The 27,631-nt window shown below is 41.7% G+C and overlaps 1 protein-coding gene across 2 annotated transcripts in view; it reads right to left on the bottom strand.

The window, feature by feature from the left end:
* ca16b (carbonic anhydrase XVI b) overlaps window positions 1-27,631 on the bottom strand; it is a 149,480-nt gene that overhangs the window by 2,941 nt on the left and 118,908 nt on the right. For both annotated transcript variants that reach the window (XM_087801891.1, XM_087801892.1), the window contains 18 exons: window positions 26,934-26,983; window positions 26,133-26,859; window positions 24,942-25,080; window positions 21,501-21,592; window positions 17,811-17,902; window positions 17,403-17,499; window positions 17,243-17,325; window positions 12,973-13,107; window positions 12,728-12,862; window positions 12,493-12,665; window positions 12,298-12,433; window positions 10,698-10,844; window positions 10,414-10,507; window positions 10,127-10,203; window positions 9,916-10,044; window positions 8,813-8,959; window positions 8,596-8,738; window positions 1,471-1,606 (listed from right to left, as the gene is read on the bottom strand). In XM_087801891.1, the coding sequence (XP_087658017.1) occupies window positions 1,471-1,606; window positions 8,596-8,738; window positions 8,813-8,959; window positions 9,916-10,044; window positions 10,127-10,203; window positions 10,414-10,507; window positions 10,698-10,844; window positions 12,298-12,433; window positions 12,493-12,665; window positions 12,728-12,862; window positions 12,973-13,107; window positions 17,243-17,325; window positions 17,403-17,499; window positions 17,811-17,902; window positions 21,501-21,592; window positions 24,942-25,080; window positions 26,133-26,859; window positions 26,934-26,983 (2,732 nt within the window). The remainder of the gene's footprint in view (window positions 1-1,470; window positions 1,607-8,595; window positions 8,739-8,812; window positions 8,960-9,915; window positions 10,045-10,126; window positions 10,204-10,413; window positions 10,508-10,697; window positions 10,845-12,297; window positions 12,434-12,492; window positions 12,666-12,727; window positions 12,863-12,972; window positions 13,108-17,242; window positions 17,326-17,402; window positions 17,500-17,810; window positions 17,903-21,500; window positions 21,593-24,941; window positions 25,081-26,132; window positions 26,860-26,933; window positions 26,984-27,631) is intronic.

The following is a 27,631-nucleotide window of genomic DNA, read 5'->3' as shown; positions in this document are numbered from 1 at the left end:
ATCAACTTCTCCACTCTCACTGAGACAGATGTCCTCACTCTCAGCTGGTGGAACTCTGGTTTCTACAGGAGTTCGCTTACCATAAAACATTCCTGAGGAAAAATAAACGTCAATAATTTAATTCATAAAACATCCTACATGATTACAGATTGTTACAAGAATTGTTTTTGCTATAGAAAGCGTGTGACGGCTAAAATCCATCTGAATATATTATTGTGTACTGCGCCATTGCGCATCTGGCCATACTGATTAATTTAGCCCTTATGGACGAATGTCGCAAATTCGCGATAAACCGAAAACTTGAAATATCTTCAAAAATTACGTTCAAAACTACTTTATTTTACTTTTCCTAGTTCCACAGACAAACAATAAGCAGACGTGTATTTTTTTTTTACGGTAACTTACCTCAAACAAGACGATCCTTTTGCGCTTCCAACTTTGAATGGGTTGCGCAACACCAGGAAGAAAACGCGATCGTAAACCGGACGTGGTTTTAAATGTTATTGGTCCTACGAGAAACTAGTGATTGCAAAACGTTCCTAGGTTCCTATCGAAGAGGCATGAACCAACATTAGGGAAACTCGCGCACGATCTCTGGCGCATTCTTAATGGAAGCGGTATGTCGCGAATTCGCGACACTCAGCATTACGGGGTTAAAAGTATTTTTTACAAAAAAAATATAACATATTAATTCAAAATTTTCATTAAAATGTTTCATCTTTAAGAAAAAACTTTCTTTATAAATCTTTATGAAAATAAAATTCGTTTTTTTGAATAAAAAAAGAATGTAACATAGAAATCACCTGTAACACTTACATGTTTATTCTATTATGAAGACACTGTTTCATTAAGCCAAGGTCTTGAGCAGGCAAGTTCCCACCCAATTTGATTTTTTTTCCCGTTCATTTTAAACATAAATATATGTAACATTTAAAAGCTGTTTTTTTTTTACCAAAAAATATAAAATATCTATTTAAATTTCTAATAAAAAATGTTCCAACTTAGAAAATGTTTTAATTATTTAATTATCTCAATTAAAATAAAAGTTATTTTTTTGTATTATTTTAAAAACTTTTTTTGTGGAATAAGACGGGAATTTATCACACAACAAAATCACCTGTAACACAGGCTATTACAAAATGTCATTGAGTAACACCGATAGCAGATGACATCACTCAAACCCCTGGCAGGAGCCAGTGTCTTAAGCAGGAAAGTTCCCACCCAATTTCATTCATTTACACAGATGATGTTTTCAACTGTTTCATTTAAACCGAAGGACATTTAAAAATGAATGCTATACATGTTAGCTTAGCTTGTGGCTAACACTACCACCCCGTAACATTTAGAAAATTAACAGAATTAAGATTCAGGAAATCGTTAAATGTATATTATGGGTTCATATGCATTCTAAATGTCTTAAAGGTAACAAAAAGTGCTTTCCAGAGTTTCCACGGAGGACTCCCGCCTCACCATTTCAGTGAAGACGCCGGGCCTCATGAGGTTGATCATCTTGGCCACCTGATAAATGTCCACCACGCCTTCGCTCTCCAGCTGCTGGGACAGCGTGGTGAGAGCGCAGAGCATCCCGGCGGACACGCCGCCGTACCTGCGCACAAACACCTGTCAGGTACATGCTGATGACCCACTGCCCGCAGCTAGAGGGCAGTGTTTAGGCGTCGGTGTCCAAAAACAGGAAGAAGATTTGATGTAGAAATTATATAAATAAATAAATCGAAAGTTACGTATGTAACTACGGTTCTATGAGTCCCGGATGACCGCCAGAGGCGTTGCTTCAAGCACTGAATGTATCCATCTTGCGCATGCGCAGTTCGAGTTTAATACCAACAAAGTCACCTGTGACCCCTGATGACCCCGGAAGGGGTATAACTTCCGGTGACATCAGAGGATCTGTTCCTGCAGAATCTTCTCGCGAAAACACAATGATTCTGAGTGACAGAACGCTCTGGCGGTCATCCGGGACTCATAGAACCGTAGTTACATACGTAACTTTCGTTCTATTTCGTCCCTACTGACCGCCAGAGGCGGTCATCCGGGACTCATAGAACCGTAGTTACATACGTAACTTTCGTTCTATTTCGTCCCTACTGACCGCCAGAGGCGGTCATCCGGGACTCATAGAACCGTAGTTACATACGTAACTTTCGTTCTATTTCGTCCCTACTGACCGCCAGAGGCGGTCATCCGGGACTCATAGAAACGTAGTTACATACGTAACTTTCGTTCTATTTCGTCCCTACTGACCGCCAGAGGCGGTGCTTCAAGCACTGGATGACCCATAACAACAAGGTCACAAAGAATCCCAGTACATACCTCATTGAGGGGAAGCAACAGAGTCGGGCAACAGGACCACACCTAATGGATGAGGAGTGGTGACGTTCACCCGATAGAACCTGAAAAAAGTGCTTGGTGAGGCCCATGATGCTGCCTCACAGATGTCCTCCAGGGGTACCCCGCGTAGGGCTGCCCATGATGTAGACATCGCTCTGGTAGAGTGGCACCTCACCCCGAATGGCAGGGGGTGACCACTTCCTTTATATGCATGGGTAATCACATCCACGATCCAGTGAGACAGTCGCTGTTTGGAAAGAGCACAGCCTTTCCTAGGGCCACCATAGCAAATGAAGAGCTGGTCCGACCGTCTTAAACTTGCGGTTGCAGCTACATAGGTTCTTAGAGCCCGCACAGGGCACAGCAGTTCCAACCTGTCTTCCCCTTCCGGGGGAATAAATTGTGCCACTTGAATGGGACGGTTGAGGCTCGATAATGACAGAACCTTTGGGAGAAAAGCCATATTTGGCCAGAGGGTAACCCCTGAGCCGTCTGAGCTCCACCGCAGACATGACTCACTCACAGACAGGGCATGTAGTTCCCCAACACGCTTCGCTGAAGCGATGGCAAGGAGAAAAGCAGTCTTAGCAGAAACCCACTTCAGCTCTGTCTGAGCCAGGGGTTCAAAGGGAGACAGACACAAAGCGTCGAGCACCAGGTGCAAATCCCATGCTGGGGCACGCTGTGTGCGTGGGGGGCGTAATCGCCATGCGCCCTTTAGAAAGAGGGACACCAGTCTGTGGGACCCCACTGTGTTATCATCTACCCGAGCATGTTGCTCGGGTAGAATGGCTGCTGCGTATACCCTCAGTGTGGCAGGAGACCGGCCACTGTCCAATAGTGACTGGAGGAACTCCAGAATCTTTGGGACTGAACAGTGCACAGGGTCCTCACCCCTGTCTGAACACCATGCAGTAAACAGTTGCCACCTATTTGCATACTGCAGCCGTGTAGAAGGCGCCTTGGCGTTTAGTATAGTGTCGCAGACAGCATCTGAACACTGCGTCAGATGCGGGTTGGGCCCTGCAGCGGCCAGACCCATAGTTGCAGGTGAAGAGGGTCGGGATGCCAAATCTGGCCCTCTAGCTGAGACAGGAGATCGTTCCTGTCGGGGAGGCGCCATGGTGAGCTGCGGCAGAGCCTGCGCAGCAGTGGAAACCATGTTCTCCCTGGCCAGAAGGGGGCTACCAACAGCAGCCTGTGACCCTGCTGGAGGACCCTCTGCAGTGTTGAGAATATCAGAGGTATTGGGGGAAAAGCGTAGAGGAGACCTTCTGGCCAGTCGTGCGCAAGAGCATCCTGGCCCAGAGGACTGCTTTCCTCCTTCAGGGAGAACCAGAGGGGACAATGGGTCGACTCCCTTGTGGCAAACAGATCTACCTCTGCTCTGCCGAATGTGTCCCAGATATTGAGCACCACCTCTGGGTGAAGCCGCCACTCCCCCGATGGGGGCTTGCCCCGAGAGAGCAGGTCTGCGACCTGATTCCGGTCCCCGGGCAAATACATTGCTCTTAGGCTGGCCAGGCGTGGAGCCGCCCACAGCAGGAGGTCCCGGGATGCTTGCAAAAGCTGTGCAGACCGGGTGCCCCCCTGGTGGTTTATATGCGATACGGTCGACACATTGTCTGACCACACAAGCACATGTCGCCCTCTCAGGAAGGGAAGAAAGTATTGCAGGGCCATATACACAGCTCGTAGCTCTAGAACATTGATGTGCTCCGAGCAGTCTCGAGCAGACCACAGCCCCTGGGCTGTACGGTTTTGCCACACTGCACCCCACCCTGAGAGGGAGGCGTCTGTTGTGATGGCCTCTCGGCGGAATGCAACCAAACCCATCTGCACGCCTTGGAGGAGAACACCTCTTTCTCTCCACGGAGCCAGAGCAAGAAGGCAACGGTGTGAGACCTTGAGTCTCCTGTGCCGGTGCCACCTGACATCCAAATGAAAGTCGTTCAGCCACCTCTGAAGGGGGCGTAGCGACAACAGCCCCAAAGGGACCACGGTGGCGGCAGCCGTCAGTTTGCCTAGGAGTCGTAGGAACTCCACGTATTGAACCACGTGCCCCTGCAAAAGAGGGGAAGGAGGCGGACGATGTCGTCCACCCGCTGTGGTGAAGGCCAGGCCTTCATTGAAACTGTATCGAGAGTTATCCCGAGAAAAATTGTCCTCTGTGAGGGAACTAGGCAACTCTTTGTAGAGTTCACCCTGAGACCTAGTCGAGACACATGGGAAAGGAGGCTTGTGGTGTCCAGGGTCGCCCGAGACCGGGACAAAGCACAGATGAGCCAATCGTCTAGGTAGGGCAGGATCTTCATGCCCTGCGACTGCAGGGGCGAAAGGGCTGCCATTACAACCCTGGTAAATACCCGTGGCGAAAGGGAGAGGCCGAACGGGAGCACCCTGAACTGAAAATGACGTCCCTGAAAGGCGAACCTCAGGAACCGTCTGTGGTGTTGTGCTATGGGCACATGAAAGTAAGCATCCTTCAGGTCTATTGAAGTAAACCACTCCTGCCTGGAGACAGTGCGCAGAACCTCTGCAGGGCTGAGCATGTGGAATCTCAAGACTTTCAGGAACTTGTTGACTTCCCTTAGGTCGAGGATAGGGCGGAGTCCGCCATCTCTCTTTGTAACCAGAAAATAAGTCGAGTAGACCCCTCCTGGCTGTAACAGGGGATCTAATTGCTCGATTGCACCCTTGTCCAGGAGGACGGACAACTCCTGGGTGAGGGTTTGGGCTTTTGCCGGGTCGCATATGATGGTCATCTTGACCCGGCCAATGGTTGGGGGCCGGCGTCGGAACTGAAGCTTGTACCCGTTGGTCAAGGTGGAGAGCACCCAAGGGTCCCGGGTGGAAGCAGCCCAATAGCTGAGCTGCTGTTGGGAAAAACAGCCGACCGCTGACCCCAATGCCTCAGCGCTGGGTCCCCCGGCCTCGAAAGGCTCTGGGGGTACGACGGACCGTATGTGGGGCCTGAGGTTGCCTAGAGGGCAGGCTGTGGGCTTGGGCGCTGAGACCTGAGGTAGCCTCTGGGGTAAGCCTGTGGCTGAGAACGGCGCTGGGGGGGAGCTGAAGATCCCCTAGGTCTGCCCGGAGGAGGCCGACTCCTGCGAAGCCCGGACAGCTGCTGTTGAGTTTGTCTGGCTTGGACAGTTCGTTCAAGTGCCTCTAGCGCTGCAGGTCCAAACAGTTCCCCCGGTTCCACTGGAACACTGCGGAGGGTTCTCCTGCATGCCTCTGTCAGAGGTCGTCATAGGTTTTGGAGAGCAGGTCATCTGTCACCCGACACTGGGAACGAGGACACCTCACATCCGGTCTCAGCGCCTCATCAGGTGAGACAATTAACGCAGCTATTGCCGGCTCGACCGCTGGTATGCGGCCCAACCCAAACTTGGGTGCATCCTGCATGGCTGCCAGGGTCCGGGCGTCTGAGTTTGCACGAGAGAGGGCTCTTGAGTCCCTCCAGCATGCATGCAACTCCCTCAAATATTCGTTAGATGGAGGCACAGTAAAGTTGACGGGAGCTGATCCGCATCTGAAAAAGGCACTGGCCGAAGCTGGCTGAGCCTGCGGGATATCCAACTGCAGGCGAGCCAGGGCCGTACGAATGATGGCCCCCATAGAGCCGTCTCCAGAACCGACAGTAGAGCTGTGGGCTGAAGAACGGGAGGCCGCTGCAGAGGCGTGGGAGGCTACACGCTGTGGTACCACCTCCTCTCCATATTCGGCGAACTCAGTGGCTGAAGCTGCCATGGAGATTATATCTTCCTCCGGTTCCAAGATGGCTGGAGGAGGAGCAAGATCACCCAACTCTCTTTCACCAGTCCCAGACTTGAAGGCCAGGAAGAAGGATCTCATTTGATCAACTTCCTCCGTTAATTGGTCCACCTTGGAAGCAAGTCCGGACTCTCTAACCTTCTTCCTAGAGGTGGGGCCTCTAGTCTCAGCAGCCCGCCGTTTAGATCGGCGGGATTGAGCTGGAGTCTGCCGCTGGGCTGAGGTTAACTGCTCGGGCAACGAAACGAGGCCCAACAGTTGCTCTACCTCAGCAAGTCTGGCAGCCCTTATTCCCTGGGGCATGAAGCTGCAGTTCATGCAGGGATCTTCTGAAAGACCTTCCCTCAGATGTTCGAGACCAAGGCATGAGGGACACATATCGTGGCCATCTTCGGGCTGCAGAGAAGCCATACAGACTGAGCAGGAGTGGCCGCCAAGCATGTTAGCAACGGGCGAAGGCCACACAGAGAAAAACAACAAACGCTGGGAGCGGGGGCGAAAGCACAGCCTTCACCATCGAGTGTTTACATATATGAGAGGAGTATACAAACGCTGGGAGCGGTTGCGAAAACACAGCCTTCACCAACGAGTGTTTACATGTATGAGAGGAGTATACAAACGCTGGGAGCGGGTGCGAAAACACAGCCTTCACCAACGAGTGTTTACACATATGGGATAGAAGTAGCACAAATGCTGGGATAGGAAGCGAATACGCAGTCGTCCCCAACAAATATAAAGGAATCCACTTTGGTAGCTGAAAAGGCAGCAGTACAAATGTTGGAAGAGGGAGCGAAAACACTGCCGTGACCAACAAATGTTAGGAACCAAGAGTGAAAAAGTTGCACCGGCACTCAAGGGCAGGTTGTACTGATATATAAACAAAGAATACAAAGCCGGGAGAGGGAGCGAACACACTTCGTCACCGAAAGAAATCAAACTACAACCAATGGCGAGTACAACAGGTTGCACTGATATTCAAAGATATATAATAAAGAGTACAAGTCGGGAGAGGGAGCGAACCCACTTCGTCACCGAAATAAATCAAATACAACCAATGGCGAGTACAGCAGGTTGTACTGATATTCAAAAATATATAATAAAGAGTACAAGTCGGGAGAGGGAGCGAACCCACTTCGTCACCGAAATAAATCAAATACAACCAATGGCGAGTACAGCAGGTTGTACTGATATTCAAAGATATATAATAAAGAGTACAAAGTCGGGAGAGGGAGCGAACCCACTTCGTCACTGAAATAAATCAAATACAACCAATGGCGAGTACAGCAGGTTGTACTGATATTCAAAAATATATAATAAAGAGTACAAGTCGGGAGAGGGAGCGAACCCACTTCGTCACCGAAATAAATCAAATACAACCAATGGCGAGTACAGCAGGTTGTACTGATATTCAAAGATATATAATAAAGAGCACAAAGTCGGGAGAGGGAGCGAACCCACTTCGTCACCGAAATAAATCAAATACAACCAATGGCGAGTACAGCAGGTTGTACTGATATTCAAAGATATATAATAAAGAGTACAAGTCGGGAGAGGGAGCGAACCCACTTCGTCACCGAAATAAATCAAAATACAACCAATGGCGAGCACAACAGGTTGTAATGATATTCAATGAAAAGAAAATTGGTACTCAGCCAAACGAAGACGATCTCCGGACGTTTCCACGGCGAACCGCTACAACTTCTCCGGGTCGAGAGTTCGTTGCAGTCTCTGGAGGGCGAAAGTTTCGCAGCTCCGACAGAAGTCGCGTGACTACCGGCAACGAAAGAGCTAGTCCTTGAGCTAGCTCGGTGACATGCTACTTGCGCAGCGAGAAGATGAAAAGGAACAGATCCTCTGATGTCACCGGAAGTTATACCCCTTCCGGGGTCATCAGGGGTCACAGGTGACTTTGTTGGTATTAAACTCGAACTGCGCATGCGCGAGATGGATACATTCAGTGCTTGAAGCACCACCTCTGGCGGTTAGTAGGGACGAAATAGAACAAGATGTTGAAGTCAATATATGTTTGTGTTGTTCAGGATGTCAAATAATATCGAAATATTAACAATAAATATATATATACTGTATATATTTTTTTTTAATGAAATAAAGTAACCAATAAATATGAATCATAGTTTATATTTGAAATAAATATTTAACAATATAGATTCTTTTTTTTTTTTTTAGCAATTTTGGATTCAAGAAAAAAAAAAAAAAATTAGTGGTGATGACAAGAAAAGATAAGAATAAACAGTAGTTTGTAAAATAAAAAAACAAAACACTGATTCATTAAAATATCTAAAACATTTTTAACGAAAATACACACGAATAATGCTAATAAAAAACATAAATATTTCTGATCTGGTTCATGAGGGCCACATTGGGGCCCCTGAGCACTGCTAAGGTCTACATTCTTGAATGCATTATTCCACTCTTCCATTCCTCCCTCCATCATGAATCTCCACTCACTCGTCGTGGACGATGGTCGGGCCATCGCGGGTCAACGCCTCCTCCTTTATGACCCGGATGAGCTCGAAGGCGCTGCTGAGAGGGGCGTCGGGGTTCGGCCATTTGGGGCACTGAAAGTGTCTGACCTCCAGCACGTAGTCATCCTGTCACGCACCAGTGCAACAAATGGGGTCACGGCACCGTCTTGGGCGTCACACGGGGATGAGAGGACACTTACCTGAGTCGCCTCCAGGATGAAGTCGTGGATGATGATCTGCTCCTCATTGGACAGACAAAGTCGGTCTTTGCTGATGAGCGTGACGGTGAAGGCGATGCAGTTCATGGCCTCCTCTCGACTCGGCCAGTAGACAAACTCATCCTCCGCCTAATAAAATACACAGTTTTAGGTTAAAATAGATATAGATATAGATAGACATATAGTTTATGTCTCCCTCCAGTGTCTGAACAGTGTAACTGCAATGTAGTGAAACCTCTGTTGCCAAATACAGCATGTGCAAAATTAGGAACAGACCCTTGGTGGGTCGGTTTTAACCTCATGGTGACTTGGGTCTTCATTAAAGACATTTATAGACTCTGTGCTGGTTGCTAAGGCAACACTGTGTAGTTTAAGAGCATCTTAATATTATAGCCTGAGAGTTCTACGGAGACTTCATGTAAATCAAACCAATAATTACAATTTTTTTATTGTGGCCATGAAATACTAATTTGTGGTCACAAAATACTTAAAACTGTAACAAAATACTTAAAAGTGGTCACATAATACTAATCTGTATTTACAAAATGCTAAATATTTGCTAGAAATACCTATTTGTGTCTAAAAAATGCTTAATCATAATAACAACATATTTAATTGGGGTAAAGGAATACTTAACCAAGGCCATGAAAGACTCATTTGTGGTCACAAATACTTCATTGTGATCACAATATATTCAATCTGGGTCACAAAATACTTAATTGGGGGCCCAATATTTTTGTGGTCACTTAATACTTAATCGAAACTATGAAATACTAAATTGTGATTGCTAAATACTTTATCAAGGACACTACATTTTGGTAACAAAATAATTAATCGTGGTCGTTAAATACTAATTTGTGGTCACAAAATACTTGTGAATCCCTTTTTTTTTACCATGTCATGTCCAGGGTCCTGTACAATACTGATGTTTTGTAGAAAGAATATCCTAATGTTATCTGAGAAAAAAGAGCCTTTCAATCCCTGAGGTGAACAGCAGGGGGCGGTGTAACATTTCTCTACATACGTGTTCAGCTGTTATGAGAGCAAAGATTAATCCACATTAAACAGAACAAGGAGACCCTCACCAAGCCCTGGTTGTCTGGCAACATGACAATAATCTGAGCGTTATGATCCCAAATCATTCTCCAGAAATCTGTGGTGGTGTGCGGCAAAGGATGCTGGGTAATGATGAACTCGTTGCTCCTGTAGTAGCCCTGCCAATCACAGAAGACCAGTTTTAGGATTTCAATCTATTCCTGTACGAAGGTTGGATTTAAAACCCGTCCATAACGGTACCATGATGTAGGACGCGTTGATGTAGTCGGTTCCCTTCATGCCGGGCAGGGTTGCGAGTCCGACTCTGGCTCGTTCGGCTGCGAATGGAAAGATGGAAGAGACTCAAGAACAGAAGCTCATTATTTAAGTCGAGATAAAACACGCTACGTATTCTGTTTCCATGGCAACTGGCTTCTGCACAGCAGGATTAATTTATCAGAAGATGGAAATGGGTTTTTATAGAAGTCTCAGTGTGAATATTCCAACTATTCTGATCCAAAAATGTATATTTTTTTATTATAACTCACAGGGAACCACGGATGAGTTGCGGTTCTTTTCCTTGTTGCTGTCCTTGTGTGCACTGAAACACTCCACGAAGCGAGTGTTGCACTGAGTCAGCAGCTGAGAGAGAAGAAGAGACGGTTTAGGAATGTTTTTGATTCCAGTTCAGCACCTTTAGAAACCACCATCAGACGCCAAACAAAAGTGGATCGCTTGTGCTCACTGCTGCCGCCTACAGTCCAGCAAGTGTATCGCAAGCCACTTTATCTTATTTTTAAAGATGAAAATCGACAAAGACATGTGAACTCACCCTGAACTGCTTCTCCAGTCGCGTGTTACTGGCGGGGTTGGGCGTGAGGATGCTGCTGACGTAGGTGTGAAGCTGCCAGGCAGGAACCTCCGTCTCCCGACTGGAGATGGCTTCCACCAGAGCGTCGTGGATGAAGACGTACTGCTCCTACGAACGATACATCGCGTTGAAATATGACAATTTTTTTGGACATTTCTTATTGCAGATTGTTTGAAATTGAGCTAAGATCCTACTGGAGCACAACTTTAGATTCAACACTACAGTAGGAAATTATTTATGATGGTTTTGTGTCTTAAAGTATTCGATAATCCCGTCGCTACATTGTTGTTAATACCCGGAGGCTGTTGAGAAAACTCAAAACGTTTCATCGAAGAAAACTGGATCTTTTTAGCTAAAATAACTGCTGATACAGTAAAAAAAAGAAAAATTAGTCAATGCCCGCAGCTAAGTTCAATGAGAGGGAGTGAGATTGCAAACCCTTCAAGTTAGAGTTGGAAAATGAGTCTCCTTTGAGAGACTAATAAAGGAATTTTGTCTCATTGTACTTTAGCTTGAGTTAAATAGTTAGCCACAAATGCTAGTCTCAACAATTAAAAAAAAAAGAAGATTATTTTCCGTTCAGTTCAGTATCAGATTTAGGTGCTAACAAACAAGCTCAAAAAGACCTGGATGTTGTGCTTATCATTTGGTAGAAAAGTGACTAAAAAGACACTGGTTATGTTTGGTTGGTTTGAAATATTAAAAATAGTAAATCAACTCATCGCTTTTTAAATGAAGTTTAACTTATTGAACATTAACATTGTCAAAAGTTTAAGTGATGTTGACACTATTTCGACACATCAGGAAGTTTATTTTTCATGATATAGTATCAATATTAAACAGTCCTGTTATAATTTTTAAATTCTTATAATAGTTATATTATGGTTTATATTTCAAAAAAGTGTGTATGAAATGAAATAATTCGATTTTTTTTTACTATTAACATGCAAATATTTATTGCCTTTTTTAGTTTTTGTGTTGCAATTACACTTCAGGCCACTAGTCAATAGATCCTCCGCAGCTAAATGGACAATGAAAATCGCGAGACATCTTGGCGATGGACTGAGGACGACAGGATACAGTGAGTCTAGCAGCTTTCAAAACCTGATCTTTGGACATCTTTTGGTTTAAAGACAAATTAAAGCAGTTACGACTTCGTCAAGAGTCATGTGGTCAGTAAATTCTGCAACACCAGAGTCAAGTACTCGACAATACTACATATATCTTGGTTCCTACTGTATCGCAATATATCAAATTATATCGTTTCCACTGTATCGTGATACGTATCGTATCGCCAGATTCTTGACAATACACAACCCTAGTTGACACTTCCTGAAATTGAAAGTAATCAAATTAAAAAAGTAGAAAAAAAACTGAGGAATAGAACATTTTTAAAACATTTGACAGTCGTTAAGTCAAAATAAATCCAGGCGCCACATGTATGTAAATATAATCAAACCTGTTTAAGATTTTAGTATCTTCTGTTGAGAGTCTGAAGTTGTGTTCATTTTCGAGTATATGTCTAAATACAGTTGTTTAAAATATTAATTTCAAGTCCTACTTCTGTCTGGACCAGGTAGTTGCGCTGAGTGCGGATGTGTTTGAGGAAGTCCAGGATGCTGACGGTGCTCTTGTCCTTGATCTGCTGCAGCATGCTGTCGATGACGATGTAGGTCCCTGTGCGACCCACGCCGGCGCTGAGGAACTCAACGTTAGACCATCTGAACCCATTCGGGAGCGAGACGTGGTTCCGTACCTGCAGTGAACCAGCACGGGCCCCATGTTAGCGGCTCGGGCCGCCGACGACCGGTTGATGAAGGTGAGGACAGGAAGTGTGTACTCGGGAACTCCCATGTCGGGCCACTGGGTGTAGTGGTACTGGACCACGATGCGCTCGTTCAGCTTCCCTTTTGGATTCCCCTTCTGACCCTGAAACATTAAGAAACGTATTTAATAACATGAATTTACCTTCAATAAAATTTAATTTTTACCTTTTTTACTTTTGTATTGCGGATGAAAAAGTGTCTAAGTGTGTAGCAGGCGTGCACTTTGGTGCTTTTCAGTGTCACCACGATGTTTCCGTACTGCTCACTGTTCTCCATCGGCCAGTATTGGTCACACTTTCTCTGTGAACGATGACGCAGAACTATTGACTTTATTATCCTTACCAAAACGCTTTACGTTTCCTAAACAATGGCCGCCGTAAGCATCTTAGCACGTGCTAGTGAAAACCCACCCGTCCTTTCTCCACAAGGTTGGTGATCATGACGATGATCCTGGTGTTCTGCTCCCACATCATCCTCCAGAAGTCTTCGAAGGTGGACTTCAGCGGACCCTGAGCTGCGATGTACGCTCTCGGACGATTATAACCCTGAGAAGAAAGAACATTAGAAACACCATGTTGAGGTTAAGTGTGTCTTACATGTTGGACTCTACTGTATCATCAGTCTGTTTGTACAAAACTCTCTTTTCATTGAAATAGTTCCATTAAAAAATGTTCTTAAGCCCCGCCCACTGAAAACATCAAGGTTTGTCACCACGCGTCACCAATCCCGGAAGTCTCCAGCTCCAAGGGACTCGTTGTATAAACAAAGTGGGGTGTGATTAGAGCAGGCTGGAGGAGGAGTGAAGCCATTAACACATCATAATGGACTCCGCTCTCGTAACCGCTCGTTCGCCCAGATTTCAGAGCAACTTTATAAAGTAATACGTTCAAAACATGGTCACTTTATGAGGGATTTACTGCATCTTGGAGAGAAAGACTTCAACATTTGAAACATGTGAGTGAGTTTTCACAGTAGTTGACCTTACAATGAGATGGTGGAAACTGCTAGATCTGATTACATCAGAAAAGTAGTAGGAGCAATAAGAAAAACCTCAAAGTTCTCTCGTGTCTCCTGCTCCTCAAATCACGTCTGTCGTCTGTGAAGCTGATAGCAATGCACTGTTGATATTTTTCATTGACAAAATTAAATTGATCTAAGAGAAATTCCCTCCCCCTTTGTTTGGAACCCCTACTGTCTCTGAGCCCCTCTCCTCCTCTTGGTCTTCCTTCAGTGCTGTATCTTTGGTTGATATTTCGGCACTAGTGAACAAAATGAAACCCTCCTCTTGCTCAGATGATGCCTTCCTTGTAGGCTTTTTATCAAAGTATTTCATGTAATTGGCCCCTGGGTTACCAATATGGTGAACCACTCCCTTTCCACAGAGCTTTTTCCCAATGCATTTAAACATGCCTTTTTGGAGCCTCTGCTCAAAAAACCAGGCTTAGACCTAACTGACCTCAGTAATTTCAGGCCTATTTCTAAGCTCCCTTTCTTGTCCAAGATCTTGGAGAAGGTGGTGTCTGAGCAGCTGTCTTTGTTCCTGGATCAGAGCGACGTCCATGAGAAGTTTCAGTCTGGGTTCCGCAAACATCACTCTACGGAGACAGCTTTATTGAAAGTGTCCAGTGACATCATGATGTCGGCTGACTCGGGTAAATTCACTGTTCTGGTACTCTTGGATCTGTCCTCAGCCTTTGACACAGTTGATCACCAGATCCTGCTGAGAAGACTTGGGGATGAAGTGGGATTGTCTGGGTCTGTGTTAGAATGGTTCTCATCATACCTTTCTGGGCGCAGTTTTAGTGTATCTGCCAATCAAATGAGGTCTGAATCGGCAGATCTGTTGTTTTGAGTCCCTCAAGGTTCTGTTCTGGGTCCTTGTTTTTGACTATACCTGATTCCCCTGGGTAAAATCATTCAGAGATTTCCTGATGTTTCTTATCACATTTTTGCTGATGACATCCAGCTCTACTGCTCTTTTGATCCAACTGAGCCCCAGAGGCTGAACAGCTTGGTCAATTGTTTGCTATAAATCAAACAATGGCTGAGTGAAAACACTTGACAGCTAAATCTGGACAAAACTGTAACTCTGGTGATAGATCCTGATGATAAGATTCCAGGGTTGAGTCAGTACTTGGGTGTTTTTGGTCAGTCTGTCAAACTGAGCCTGCAGTTGATTCAGAACTCTGCAGCGAGAATTCTGACCCCCTCAAGTAGAAGAACTCACATTTCTTCGATCCTTAAAACTCTTCACTGGCTTCCGGTTTCTTTCAGGATCAACTTTAAAATTCTGGTTCTTACTTTCAGAGCTATTCATGGTCAGGCTCCTTCTTGTATCAGTGATCTGATCCAGCCTTACACCCCAGCTCGGGCTCTGAGGTCTGTGGATCAGAATCTACTGATGGTTCCACGCACACGGTTCAGGACCAGAGGAGAGAAATCTTTTCAGGCTGTTGATGATTTGATGGAGTCTACTGACTCCTTTAAGAAACATCTTAAGATGGTTTTATTTGTTCAGGCTTTTCCTTGATTTTCTGGAACTCCTGTTGTGTTATCAGTTTTATCTTGACCTTTAAAGTATATACTTTATTGAATATTGTTTTGATTGTTTAATCGGTTTGTGACCCTGGTGTGGAAAAGCTCTATATAAATAAAAAATACTTACTCACTTACTTACTTATATTTAGTTTAAGGTTATGATACATATAAAAACAAACATATTCTCTCTCTCTCGCTCTTGAAAACAAAACTGAAACAGTACATGGGTCTCGCAAAGATAAATTCCCACAAGCTTCTTACACATCTATTTAAAAGAATAAGATCAGTGATTAAATTAAATTAAATTTCGGGGGGTTTTCCAAGTTGATATTAGATCCTAGTAGAGAATTATGAAAAAAAAATGTTTGTGATAAAAACTATCATAAAATAGTCTAGACATTGAAGGCAGGGTTGAAAAACAACACCAACTTAATTTAAAAAAAACTTTTATTTTGTGTCATTTTTATTAAAATGCATGTAACACCTGGTTTTTGCCTTAACTCATGCTTATTTAACAGATGTTAATTGTTCTGCATTCTGATTATTTTTCTAGTTTCTAGTTATATTGTGTACTTTTAAAATATTAAAATAAATAGAAAAAAAAGAAACAGCAGAGATCACAGTTTTCTCTCAAACTATTTTCAATTTAAGAGATTCATTTTCTTCAAATACGGCTACTTTGTTGCAAAAGCTCAAAGATCCAGTTGAGATCGACGAGCAGTGAAGTTGTACCCTTTGTTTTATCTCAGGGTCAAGGTGACCCGAAGGCTTAAAAAAAACATTATAATTATTGTGTTTAAAAACTGAAAAAAACAACTTTCTTTTTTTACAACAATTTTCTTGTTGAAATAACTGGAAAATATGTTGTCTTAGTGTTGACAGTTAAAGTTGTTCTCATTACAAAGTCTAGACTGTATCAGAAAACTTTAACCTTGTTTCACTTCCTGGCAGGATGCAGTCAAATATTCATTTGCTGCAGTTTTTAAATTAATAAACTCATCTTCTAAAGTACAGAGAAATCTTCCAAGAATCCGGGTGATACCAGAAGAACCTGTGTCGTGTCCTGGTTTGGCTCCAGAGAACTCATCTCTGAGGTCGATGATGGATCTGGTCTGAGCCTCTCCCTGATGTCTACTCTACTCTCTCTCTTGGCCGCCCAGAAGGGGAAGCTAACATGGGCCGAGAGTATCTGGGATCTTGTTTATTTTTTCACTCTCGTGACCACATGTGAGGGTAAGAATGTGGATCGACCTGAAAATCCACTTTTTCATTTTGGTTTCTTTGTTTTTTTTCCACAACCACACTGTGTTTATGACTACACAGACTAGTTTTGTATAGTACTGCAATAAGCATCTAGACCAGACTTGAGCACTGAGGCGTAAAGCCAAAAGAAGGAAAAGACAAACACATGATAGAAAAAAATAAAACAGTATTAATTTTATTTGATTTCGCTTTTTAAATCAATTTAATTTAAATAATCTAAAGACCAGAAGCATTTCATATATTTTACAAAAAAATGGTATTTTGCCATAAAATTAATTGTGTAATATTTTATTTTCAAAATTATTTAATTTTACATGATATAAAACATAAACCAATACCCATGAAAAGGGATAAATAGAAGAGGCTTCAATCAAATAGACAGTAGTTTCATTAAAAACAAGAACAAAGTTCAAAAAAGCAAAAACAAAGTGCAAAGAATGACAAAGTGCAAATATTAACAACATAGATCAAAGGAAGTAACGCAAATAAAGTAATACTTAATACTTACATTATTAAATAAACATAGAAAACATTTCTAAATCATCCATTTTATTGTATTATTTTGATCATGTGGTTCGCATAGATGGAGTCAGAGGACCTTTCTGATCCAGACCGTCCATTACTCTGACAATGACCTCATTTCATATGAAATTTAAATGACAGTTTACCGCCAAAAATGAAACAATATCCACCAACAATTTTAAAACCTAGACCAGAAACATTTAGTAAGGAACATGAATGAAAAACCTCTTAGTACTGTTTCTGTCGTATTGATATTCAAGCCTTGTAAGATTTTTTTCAGATTTTTTTTCATTTTGCTTTTCTAACCGACAAACGCATAACCTTGTCGTCAAAAGTAATAAAAGAAGCAAGACTCACGTCCACATAGTTGGCGTTGATATAATCTGAATGTTTGGCGTCTTTTCCTGCCAGAGCTCGGAGTTTGACTCTGCTGTGGTCGTCTGGACGAAAAAAAACAACTAAGAAACATATTTAAAACAACATCGAAGAAAAAATATTGCCTTTGTGTGAAACGTACACGCCACGATGTTGATGTATCTGTTCTTGTGCTTGTTGTCAGGATGGTTGGAATGTTCCCACGTGATCTTCAGGTCGCTGGTGGAACGCTGGACTTCCTGGAGACACATTCAGTTTCACAATAGTAAGAAAACCCCAAAAAAAGAAAAGTAGAAAAGAAGGATCCACTGTGTCGACTTCGTGAAGCTTCAATATTAAGAAAATATTAAGGCAAAACCTCATGTTATTTGTGGGCCATGAACGCCCACTACTGAGCTCTGACAATAAAAGGGATTTATTAAATGCTTCATGAAGCGTCATCAGGAGTTTTTTTTATTTGATCAAAGAAAAAAATGATACACTTGTATTCATAACTCGACTCTAATCAGATTTTTTGTGTCGCAGTTAAAAATACCAACAAAAAGTGTACCTCGAATTCCTCAGAGAAGCCTTGAAGGTTGTTCTTGTACAGCTCCATGATGTGTTTGACAAACTGCTTGACGGGGATGGCTTCCATGTCGTCTAACAGACACAACGAGAGGACTTTAGTTTACGATCAGAACATTCCGAACATAACAAACGGATGGTTTTGGTTTTTTTTTTTGCAACAAAAGGGTCTCGTCGTTCAGCTCTTTGTGTGATTTGAAAATCCCACCCTAGGGACGAGTCTGGTCACCAGCACCAACAGTAGAGTCTCAGCTGTGAGAGCATGAACCTCACGTCGTCTCCAGCTGCGTCTCATCCTCACCTGCTTCCACAGAGTCCAGCGGATTTTTACACCACGTTCAGCAGGAAATTCATTTTGCCACATGAACCCAGAGAACGAGTCGTTTAACGTTTTGAGTTATAATGTTATTTTAAACCGTGTGATACAAACCTTTAAGACAAACATGTTGCATTATTCCCCATCATTTTTGTGATTATTGGTTAAATTAAACAGTAAAATAAAAATAAAGAAATGAAGGCGAAAAAAGGGAAATAGTTACTTAATTTCATATGATCTAGTTTTATAGTATATTTATTTAGAATATGCAATATTAATGCATTTCATTTTAATGTATTTTCAAATCATTTTCAGGGACCAGAAAGAAAAACAAAATACAAAAAAAAGAAAAAGGAAAAATACCAAAAAAAAAAAAAAAAAAATTAATAAGAATAAAATAAAAAAGGTTTTAGTTAAATATATATGTAGTTAATATATATATAGGAACAAAGCTAAATAAACGTTTCGTATCAATTACTTGATAATAATAATAGTAATACATTTAATTTATGCAACGCTTTTTCGACACTGTACAAAAAAAGACTAAAGCATAATAATAATAATAATTCTAAACAGCTGTAGGAAGTTTTGAACGTGTGAATTGTTGATCTTTTCTCGACGCAGATAAATAAACAACAGTCAGAAGAAGTAAAAATTGTAGCAGTATGTAAGTGTGTATAGTATAGTAAGTAAGTAAGTAAGTAATTTTTATTTGTATAGTGCTTTTCCAGACCAGGTTCACAAAGCGCTTAAACAATCAAAACAATACTCAATAAAGTATATATTTTAAAGATCAAGATAAAACTGATAACACAACAGGAGTTCCAGAAAATCAAGGAAAAGCCTGAACAAATAAAAACGTCTTGAAGATGTTTCTTAAAGGAGTCAGTAGACTCCATCAAACGCAAAGAGAGAGGAAGATGTATCCAAAGCCTGGAAGGATTTCTCTCCTCTGGTCCTGAACCGTGTGCGTGGAACCATCAGTAGATTCTGATCCACAGATCTCAGAGCCCGAGCTGGGGTGTAAGGCTGGATCAGATCAGTGATGTAAGGAGGAGCCTGACCATGAATAGCTCTGAAAGTAAGAACCAGAATTTTAAAGTTAATCCTGAAAGAAACTGGAAGCCAGTGAAGAGTTTCAAGGATCGGAGAAATGTGAGTTCTTCTAGTGGAGCAAGTCAGAATTCTCGCTGCAGAGTTCTGAATCAACTGCAGGTGAGACAGCTCCTTCTTGTTAAGACATGAAAACAAACTGTTACAATAGTACAGGCGAGAAGACACAAACGCATGGATTACAAGCTCCAGATCATGTTCCGACAACATTTTCCTAAGTTTAGAGATGTTTCTCAGTTGAAGGAAACCGTTTCTGGTCAGTTTTCTGCAGTGTTGAACAAGAGACATGTCTTTGTCAAATACAACACCCAGGTTTCTCAGGCTCAGTTTGACAGACTGACTTAAGTCACCCAAGTACTGACTCAACCCTGGAATCTTATCATCAGGAGCAATCACCAGAGTTTCAGCTTTGTCCACATTAAGCTGTAAAGTGTTTTCACTCAGCCATTGTTTGATTTCTATCAAACAATTCACTAAGCTGTACAGCCTCTTGGGCTCAGTTGGATCAAAAGAGCAGTAGAGCTGGATGTCATCAGCAAAAATGTGATAAGAAACATCAGGAAATCTCTGAATGATTTTACCAAGGGGAATCAAGTACAGCAAAAACAATAAAGGACCCAGAACAGAACCTTGAGGAACTCCACACAACAGATCTGCTAATTCAGACCTCATTTGATTTGCAGATACACTAAAACTGCGCCCAGAAAGGTAAAATGAGAACCATTCTAACACAGACCCAGACAGTCCCACTTCATCCCTCAGTCAGGACAGATCCAAGAGAATCAGAACAGTGAATTTACCCGAGTCAGCCGACATCATGATGTCACTGGACACTTTCAATAAACCTGTCTCCGTAGAGTGATGTTTATGGAAGCCAGACTGAAACTTTTCATGAATGTCGCTCTGATCCAGGAACAAAGACAGCTGCTCAGACACCACCTTCAACAACATCTTGGACAAGAAAGGGAGCTTAGAAATAGGCCTGAAATGACTGAGGTCAGTTGGGTCTAAGCCTGTTTTTTTGAGCAGAGGCTCCACAATGGCATGTTTAAATGCATTGGGAAAAACCCCTGTGGAAAGGGAGAGGTTCACCATATTGGTAACCGAGGGGCCAATTACATCAAATACTTTGATAAATAGCCTACAAGGAAGGACGTCATCTGAGCAAGAGGAGGGTTTCATCTTGTTCACTAGTGCCGAAATATCACCCAAAGATACAGCAGTGAAGGAAGACCAAGAGGAGGGGCTCAGAGACAGTAGGGGGTTCCAAACAAAGGGGGAGAGATTTTCTCTTTGATCAATTTAATTTTGTCAATGAAAAATCTCAACAATGCATTGCTGTCAGCTTCACAGAAGACAGGCGAGATTTGAGGAGCAGGAGACACAAGAGAATTTAGTATTGGAAAAATAGTAATTGTTAGGGTAGTAGTAATTATTATTAGTATTTGTAAGAGTAGAAATAGTAGTATAATGTAATAGTATTCAGGATAACTAATGTATTAGAAGTATTAGTACAAATAGAACTAGCAGAAAGAATAGTAGTACCAGTAGTGGCCGAGGTAGTAAAAATGACTAGCTAATTATTTGTATTTTTGGTACCAATAATAGTACCTGTAGTGAGTAAAGTAAGTAAGTATTTTATTATTGTTGTTTTTTTCCAAATATGTTTATAAAAGACAAAAGTACTAAAAACAAGAATAGTTATGCGTAGTGACTAGTAATAAATACTAGGATACTATGCATACTAGGTAAAAGACTAGACGATTCCCCGCCGGGGAATGGCGAGAGTGGGCTGTGCGCTTCACCCCGTGCTGGTAAAACCATGAAAGCTACAAAAGAATCAAACCCCACGTTGATAATTTGGACTTTTATCTAAATTTTTAAGTTTTGACGTTGTTTCCACGTGAATGTATGCCCGAGCAGTAGATGTTTGGGGAAAAGCTTCATAGATTTGCGACTTTTCGGGCCTCGTCCCAGTTTTTTGCAACTTACGTCGCTAAAAATGTATATTCTTGCGAGAAAAACTCTAGCAGCGCGAGTCCAATCGAGCCTCACGTTTTGATGTATTTTGTGTTTGTATGCGTTCAACGGTGCAGGGTGTGAAAAGTTCCAAAAAAGAAGCAGGACGAATAATAAGAAGATATAACAATATTAATTAATAATAATAACACAAATGAATCAAAAATAATTGTTGGTCTTTACATGATCTTTCCACGTGAACATTTTGGCGATGAAAGAACTCACCTGGAATGGGGATGAACGGAATGCTCTCATTGGCCACGACTCTGGGAGAGTTGCTCTCCTCCACGTAGAAGTGAGCCGTCTGGAAGAACCTCCTGCAGGGACACAGAAAGAAACCCTGTGAGCAGGAAGTGGGCTTCAAGGAAGAGACCCGACCGGCTGAGGTGGGATCCGGATCGACGACATTTACGTCCTTGAGACCAAAACACAGAGTCTCCAGTAAAACGACAAACCTCTCAGATCTAAAGACACTTTGACAAAACTTTTACACACATGAACACACACCTGAGGCCTCACCTGTACTTGATGCAGAGCAGTGAGCAGGTCATTGTCACTCAAACTCTAAACACATTTCAAATGTGGAGGTGAGACAGACAGGGGGGGAGGGGAGGTAACCTCATGACAACGTCACCTCAGAGCACCAATCACAGCCCTCCAGAGGAGATGATGAGTTAACAGCTTCTGGAGTGAAACCAACAACCTTTAGAAATGATCAACGATGAGCTTCATGAGGCTTTGTCCTTATTCTCTAATGAAACCTTTTAATGCCAAGATCGCCACCTTCTGACTGCATGGACAGAAAAAATGATGCTTTACTTACTTACTTACTTATTGGAATTATTTTTGAAATTAAACGTTTTATTCTGACACTTATTTATGACATTTTCTAATAAATTCACATTACACACTCGGATTTCTGGCATTAAAGTGAGATTTTTTTTTTTTTTTTCCATATGGTGAACTGTAATTCTGAGGATTTTAACTTTGAATTTAGAATTCTCACTTAATAACGATAAATATTGTGGCCTGGATCAAGAATCTTAATTTAATTTAAGAATAATTCAATTTAATTTAATATATTTTATTAATTCATTCTGAAGTAAAAATGAAAAGAAAGAAATGCTGTTAATTATAAATAAAATAATAATTAAAAAAAACATAAAAGATAACAATGATATAAATAAATTACGATTAATTTTAAATATAAATAATAAAATACTACTTTTAGTAGTAGTGTACATTATATATATATATATATATATATATATATATATATATATATATATATATATATATATATATGTAGAGGTAGTAAAAGGACTATTAGTATTATTAGTACTAGTAGTAGCTATAGTGGTATTAATAGTTTTTGTAGTAGTAGTAGTAGGAGGAGCACTAGTCATAGCAGTAGTACTAGAGGTAGTAGTAGTAGTAGTAGTAGTAGTAGTAGTAGTGGTGTTGGTGATAGAAGTAATAGTATTAGTAGTACTAGCAGTGGTAATAGTTGTAGTGGTACTAGTTAAAGGCGCTTTACAATAAAACCTTGCTTACTAACTTACTAGGGGTGGTAAAAAGTAGTACTAGTAGTGGTAATAGTAGTCGTAGAAAGGGTAGTAGAAGAGATATTTTATTGTACCTTTATACCAGTATATATGACAGTTACCTAGTTTTCTTCTTATATTTTTTGACATTAGAAAGTACTTTGGTTTTAAAATGGAGGCTCCAGTAGTTCAGGAACATGTTACATCACAAGGCCTCAAAAGTTTGTACTCAACGGTGTATTTCATAAACCTCTGTTGTTCTTTTGTCCTTCAGAAAGAATATTTTGGGTTGTTTGAGCCGGTCATAATCCACGTGACAAGTCCTGCCAAAGCAGGCCCAGAGAAAGTCAGAGCTCGACACAGAGCTGCTCGGTTCCACCGACATCACGGCTTCGCCCCCGCGGGAGAGAATACTGTCCGGAAATTGTTGCCACAACAACAGCTGGGATAATCGCGTCCGCTGCTCTGCCGCGTGAATTCCAAACTCTCAGAGAGTCTGAAAGTTCAGCCGAGGAGAGAAGAACTCTGTGTTCCGGTTTGAAGTCATCAATGTTTCACTGACGTTTCATCTCAGAGCAGATTCGACATCAGAGAGTTTTTCACAGCTTCAGACGTCACTTGGTTTCTACGCATCTGTGTTTACAGCACTTCATTTCATACTTCCTCAAGAAAATACTATATTAGTTATGTATGAGCCTTCCTGTGCCAGCTAGACAGGGTGAGAGGCAGCACTAGTAACATCTGCTACCACTACAAGTAGCAGCTGTACTAACACTATTACTAGCATCAATCATAGGTTATGGAGAAAATACTATTAGATGTACTATTAGAGAAGTTTTAGATGTAAAAGTTAATTAGTAATATAAAATTAATAATAATAATAGTAGCTATCAGCAGTACTAGTAAGTATGGATTTTATAGTAGTTGTAATAATGTAACAGTATTTTTAGTGATACAAGTAGTAGAACAATTAGTACAAATAGTATTAGGAGAAAGAATAGTATTACTAGTAGTAGGTCTAGTAGTGGTAGAGGTGGTAGGAGGACTATTAGTATTATAAGTACCAATAATAGTACTATTAGTAGTGGTAGTGGTAGTAATAGTTCTACTAATAGTAGGAGGAGAAAGAGCGAGAGTAGAAAGAGTACTAGGAGTACTTATAGTGGTACTACGATATTTGGTAGTTGTAGAAGTACAATTAGTGGAACTAGAAGTATTGTTTTGATTCTTTAAGCGCTTTGTGACCCTGGTCTGGAAAAGCGCTATACAAATAAAAATTACTTACCTACTTACTTACTTAGTATTAGTAGTGGTACTACTACTAATACTACTAGTAGTCATAGTCATAGTAGCAGCACGGGTAGTGTTAGGTAGTAGCAGCACTAGTACTAGTAGTAGTACTAGAGATAGTATTAGAATAAGTAATAGAGGTAAAGGCAGTAGTAGAACTAGAAGTGGTAATATTTGTAGTGGTACTAGTGAAAGGCCCTTTTCCAAATACATCTTAATTACTTACTCACTATTGGTAGTAGCAGTACTAGTAGTGGTAATAGTGATAGTAGAAATATGGGTCATCATGATAGTTTTCAATAAAAACGTATTTTAGGAAGATAATGTATTTAATTGTTATTATCAGTTTAGTTATTGTACCTTGAGACATTTAAATCTAAATATTAGTAGTACATTTTGGCAGTGACCTAGTTTTGTACATATATTTTTGAGTATTTGAAGTACTTTGATATCAAAATGGAGGCTTCAGTAGTTCAGGGACATGTTTTGACAGTAGGTTCACAGATAAAGCTTCTGTTAAATAAAGTCTTCAAAGTCCTGACATAGAGCGACCAGCTGGTGACACTCAGAGATGTTTGTTACTCATTAACCAGCCCACATGTGACGTGTAATTACTGGGGGGCATGAAATGACACAGCTGAGACCCTGAGATTTGTCTCTGGGGGAGTCTCCGTCCTCTCACCTAAACACCAGACTGTTAGCATAGCAGCGAGTCTGCTCCACTAGCTAACCAACGATCCCTAGGGAGAGCGTCTGGTTCCACCTCGAACCAACATGTTTTGATTACTGTGGAACAAAGGAGTCGGCCATCTTGACTCCTCGTCTTCCTCACCTCCAGTAGACCATCACGATCAGCAGCATTATGAGGCAGAGAAGTGTAAGAGCCGACACGACCACCAGGGGGACGATCCACACCATCCTGCCCATCCCAGCGTGAGGGGTTCTGGTCACGTTGGACAAAGTGGTCCGGTCTGAAACACAAAATATATATATAAGTGAGGCGAAAAATGTTGTCCGCTTGTGACATCAGCTCCTGCGCAGGTTTAAGTAAGGTAAAACTAGTGAGCGTTACAGGGTGCTATGGGAAAGTTACGAGCCATGATTTGTATCCTTAGAAACCATTTTATATTATTTTAAAAAGACTTTCAAATACTTAAAATAGTACAAATTGTCGTTAAATTATCTGCAGGTCTTTTCCAATATTGTTATAACGAAAAATGTCCATGTTTATACTTGCTTTATACTTACTTATAAATTGCTACTGTTGAAAGATTTAAATTGTAAAAAGGAACATTTTTTAAATACTTTTGTTATTTTTGTCCCATTTTGATTAACTTTTTGATGTATTGTATTTTTTTTAATCTTTGGTTCGATTACTTTCTATGAACTCAATAATAAACTCATCATACAAGTTGGATTTTATTTAACTTTGTGATCCAAGCATCGTTCCCTGAGGCACACACACACTTCCTAACACTTTTAAATGAGTTTACTAGTGTGTTTTAGTACCAAGATTAATTTAACAATAAAAATTGTTTTTATTTTTTGGGTCATTTAAACGTTGTTGTTAATTTTTTGTGTGACTTTTCGGATTAGTACAAACTATTACTAATATTACTAGTAGTAGTAAAAAAAAAGTGCCTTTGTCTCAGATTTAAGTCATATATATTCAAATAAAAGATTAACTAAAGCATATAAAGCTTGATTTCATTACTTTATTTTATACTTTTCGCTTTTTAATTTTTGCTCTTTGGCCCCTCGCAACAGCCGCTGTATAAAACGTAGCCCCCGAAAAAAATAAAATTGCCGACCACTGGTATAAACAGAGAAATGAGTTGTTCAAAATCAAAGACATTTGTTGTTAAAGAAGCTACTTTCTTATTGAACCTTGCATTTTAAGCGTCGGCCCCTGAGGGCCACACACTCCCAGTGGTGTTGTGACACATTTAAATCAGTTGGTTTTTCTTAATTATCACCTTTATCCGAGCAGACCTCAAGTCGCCCTTTTAAAAAAATGTCTCACCCGTGTGGACGGAGAAGGGCCACAGACGTTTGCCGTCGCCGCCGATCTTGGGCGACACCGTCGAGCTGTGGGGGATCTGGATCTCGGCGCTGTCGTTCCCAGGCTCCTGGGTCGAGACCACGCTTACCACGTCGGTGGGTTTCGATGTGGGTTTCGATGTGGGTTTCTTGTCGGTGGTGCTCGAGGGCACCGCGGTAGTGTTGACCCCGCCGCTCTCCTCCAGTTTCTCTTGGGCCGACGGCGCGGGAGTGGGCGCTGAAGGATCCTTGCCCGCCGTGGTATTGGTCGGCGCATCGTGGTTCTTGGTCTTGTCCTTCTTTTTCTTTTCCTCCTGTCCGTCCTTCTGCTCGTCCTCCGTCTCGGCTTCTTCGTCATCCTTCTCGCCCTCGCCCGCCGCCGCCACCTGCCCGTCTTTGGACTCAGCTCCCGTCTCCGGCGCCGCTTGCTCCGGGTTGGACTTTGCATGGGTAGGTTTCTGCGTGGCCTGAGGCTTCTGAGTGGGCCAGATGGAGCCCGGTAGAGTAGAGATGACCCCTCCGCCCACGCCCAGGCCTGCCAACAAAGTGCTGGTGACCACGGACGACATCGTGGTCTGACTGCCACTGGAGGAGGGGCCAGTTCCCGTCGCTATGGACACCAAAGAGAAGTGGATGCCGGAGGACGTCCAGGTGGAGGAGCCGGAGCTTATCGGAGCCATGTCCGCTGACGACACCGGCGATATCGTGGGCTGAGAAATTAATAAAACAAAAAAGTATTTTTTACTCATACATGGACCACAAATATAACCGTGTCAAGACTCACCATCCCAGTCTTGACGATACGTGAACCTTCGAAGATTCTGGTCGTATTCGCTGCAAAAGAAAACCTCTCTTGAGCGACACTAACATACCGAGTCCCGGAGGTGACATGAACGTAATAGTTTATGTTGTGATATCAGTACCTCGAATATATTCTGATCTCTTGATATTCATATACCATAATATTTATATCTTGTGATATTCCCATCTCGTTACATTCATATCTCTTGGTACCTTTATTTTGTGATATTCCCATCTCATGATATTCCTTTTTGGTGATATTTGTATCTCGTTTTATTCTTATCTAGATATCTTGTGATATTCCTATTTTGTGATGTTATAATCTTGTGATATTTGTATCTTGTTATATTCGTATCTTGTGATATTAGTATCTTGTGATATTCTTATCGAGATATTCCAATCTCATAACATTCCTTTCTTGAGATTATCATGTATTCTGATATTCCCATTTTGTGAATTTACCATTTCACAATTTCTCTCTGTGTTTTGTATCTTGTGATATTTATGTCTTGTGATATTCCCATCTCGTTACATTCATATCTCTTGGTACCTTTATTTTGTGATATTCCCATCTCATGATATTCCTTTTTGGTGATATTTGTATCTCGTTTTATTCTTATCTAGATATCTTGTAATATTCCTATTTTGTGATGTTATAATCTTGTGATATTCAAATCTTGT

This window comes from Callionymus lyra, chromosome 10, assembly GCF_982586985.1.
Source record: "Callionymus lyra chromosome 10, fCalLyr1.hap1.1, whole genome shotgun sequence".
Taxonomy (NCBI): domain Eukaryota; kingdom Metazoa; phylum Chordata; class Actinopteri; order Syngnathiformes; family Callionymidae; genus Callionymus; species Callionymus lyra.
Note: the sequence above shows the minus strand (reverse complement) of the source record. Positions and strands in the feature narration are given on the sequence as shown.